The 2500-nt window shown below is 39.0% G+C and overlaps 1 protein-coding gene across 6 annotated transcripts in view; it reads right to left on the bottom strand.

Annotated features, from left to right (window-relative positions):
• hvcn1 (hydrogen voltage-gated channel 1) overlaps positions 1 to 1616 on the bottom strand; it is a 7608-nt gene extending 5992 nt beyond the window's left edge. For 2 of the 6 annotated variants that reach the window (XM_040119051.1, XM_040119052.1), the window contains exon 1: positions 1531 to 1616. Coding sequence is in view for 1 of the 6 variants with exons in the window: in XM_040119050.1 (XP_039974984.1) it covers positions 1321 to 1403 (83 nt within the window). In the remaining 5 variants the exon portion in view is untranslated. Of the gene's footprint in view, positions 273 to 1320; positions 1503 to 1530 lie in introns of those variants that run through there. The other 4 variants (XM_040119053.1, XM_040119055.1, XM_040119050.1 and 1 more) reach the window with 3 other exon arrangements.
• Between the last annotated feature and the right edge of the window lie 884 nt (positions 1617 to 2500).

Here is a 2500-nt window from a genome sequence, read left to right as displayed (position 1 = left end):
CTGGTTGGCTTTGCCACTTGATAATAGCAAAAAAGCTAAATATTTTCAGTACTTCAGTCCCCCTTGACTTTGATATTACAATCTCTGGAACTCTACTGGAGGGAGGGAATACCATTCTTCCAAAACATATTCCCTCATTTGGTGTTTTGATGATGTTGGTGGAGAGTAGTGTCCAAAACGTCGGACCAAAATCTCCCATAGATATTTAGTTGGGGTGAGATCTGGTGACTGTGAAGGCTATAGCATATACTTCACATCATTTTCATACTCATCAAACCATTCAGTGACCCCTTGTGCCGTATGGATGGGGGCATTGTCATCCTGGAAGAGACCACTCCTATCAGGATAGAAATATTTCATCATAGGGTGAAGGTGATCACTCAGAAAAACTTGGTATTGATTTGCAATTAACCCTTCCTTCTAACGGGACAAGTGGACCCAAACCATACCAGCAACCCCCCCCCCCCCACACACACACACACACACACACACACACACACACACACAACATAACAGAGCCACCGGGTCCCCTCAAAGTAGGGGTCCAGCATTCAGGCCTGTACCGTTCTCTTGGTATACACCACACATGCACTCGCCCACTTGTTGAGAATATGTTGAAGGATGACTCTTCTGACTATATCACTTTTTTCCACGTATCTGTAGACCCGTGCCTATGGTTTTTGAACCACTGATCTCTCAATTGTGCATTCATCTTTGTATTGAGGTTAGTGCACTACAACCTTGCAATAATTTCCCTCTCCCTCTCCAATATGTAATAGTCTATAGACCGTTCTTGCTGAAACAATCTCAGACATTCTCAGTCACCTGACAAAGAGTTGCTCATAGGTTTTCCTTACATATCGAACTTACGCACGAGAATCAAAGTCATTAAACGTTTGCTGTTGACCACAATTTTCCGACCCTATTTAATGTTGGCCTTCCCATAGATCAACACGCAGATGTCACTTTAGCCACTGTTCCTATTGAAACATTAGCCTCTGCCAGTCACTTAGATCTTTTCCTCTTGCCATTTTGACATTAATGTCAAGTTACGTTATTTATTTATTTAGCTTTTTTTTTTTTTTTTTTTTTTACACCGGTCGGTGTATATACACCATCTGTTTGGTGTAAAAAAAAAAAAAAAGCTAAAAATATATATATAACGTAACATCAGCCGACTTGAAAAGTGAATTAAACGTAAATTATCTGTACCAATCATAGACAAGAAAACAGTAAACATCTGCGAGCTTGGTCGCAGAAAATGTTCAACTTTTCCTCGCAGAATTTGCAGAAATCAGTGCCGCAGTTAGTGTTGTTTACCTCTCCTTAACCTTTTTAGCAGTTAGCCATTGTTTTGTGGTCGCAGCGGTTGGACTGTAGGCTAAAACTCGTGAAAGCAGCATCCGCCTGGGGTGTTATTGCCAGCCAAGCAGTTTTACTGACAGTAACGTCTGGCTTTCGCTAAAAGATGTACTGCGTCAGAGCTGAGGTTGTTCCTTTCAAACAGTGATATCAGATTAAACGGTTTACCTTTTTTCTGCGCACTGTCGTATAAACCGTTCAATTCTCTTCTCAAACTAGACTCTTGAACCCAGTTAACTTCAACCAAAGAAAACTCCGCCTCCAACTTCAAACCAACCCCTGCTCTTTTATGCCCACAGACAGCGTCGTGCCAAACTACGTTTAAAAATTGTGAGCTTTTATACTGTCTCGCTAAGCTGGAGTCATTACTAAAGAACCTTTATGGGTCAGAATCATTTATGATATACTATTTATAAACACTGTATATATACTGCTTACACTATAACACACTGCTTACAATGAAATCTGTATTGTTTCCATCATTGTATCAATAAATTCACCAAACGGAAGCTTAGACGCATTTCCAAAATAGACGTTTTATTAAATTGATTTCCTACTTATTCCTTTTTGATAAATCATATGCGAGCCGGATTAAAGTGTTGCTCCGCATATATTTCCGATAAGGTCTTGGATAGTAATTACAGAGTATATGTAAGTAAGTATATGCAAGGCAATTATCATTAAATGTACGGATGTAAATGTTTCTATTAAATAACGGACCTGTGGGAGCTGCCCCTATTTAGCATTTTTCCCAAGGGGTTATGCATTGTTACTCCGTTTTGCTTCCTACTCTTTTTTCCCAACAATTTTAATGACAATAACCACGTGATTTCTGATTATTTTCCTTCATCCAAGTAGTTTTGAGTATTTACTGTACCCAGATTAAAGTCAACTAAATTCTGTGTATCTGAAGTGTGCTGCTTTTTATCTATAACATAACAATAATAATAAAGTGTTTCAAGCAAAGATGTCAAAGCCAAAACATGTTCAGCCCTTTAATAAACGCTGCTGTAGTTTTATTACATTTTGTACTGAGTTTTACAACCATTTAAATTCTGTTATTCTACAAGGTACACTTCCTTAGGTCAATTTCGGTGACACCACCACCACCACCTAGTGGCTGTAGGTAATATTTGCA

Source organism: Xiphias gladius, chromosome 23 (genome assembly GCF_016859285.1).
Source record: "Xiphias gladius isolate SHS-SW01 ecotype Sanya breed wild chromosome 23, ASM1685928v1, whole genome shotgun sequence".
Lineage (NCBI taxonomy): Eukaryota > Metazoa > Chordata > Actinopteri > Istiophoriformes > Xiphiidae > Xiphias > Xiphias gladius.
Note: the sequence above shows the minus strand (reverse complement) of the source record. Positions and strands in the feature narration are given on the sequence as shown.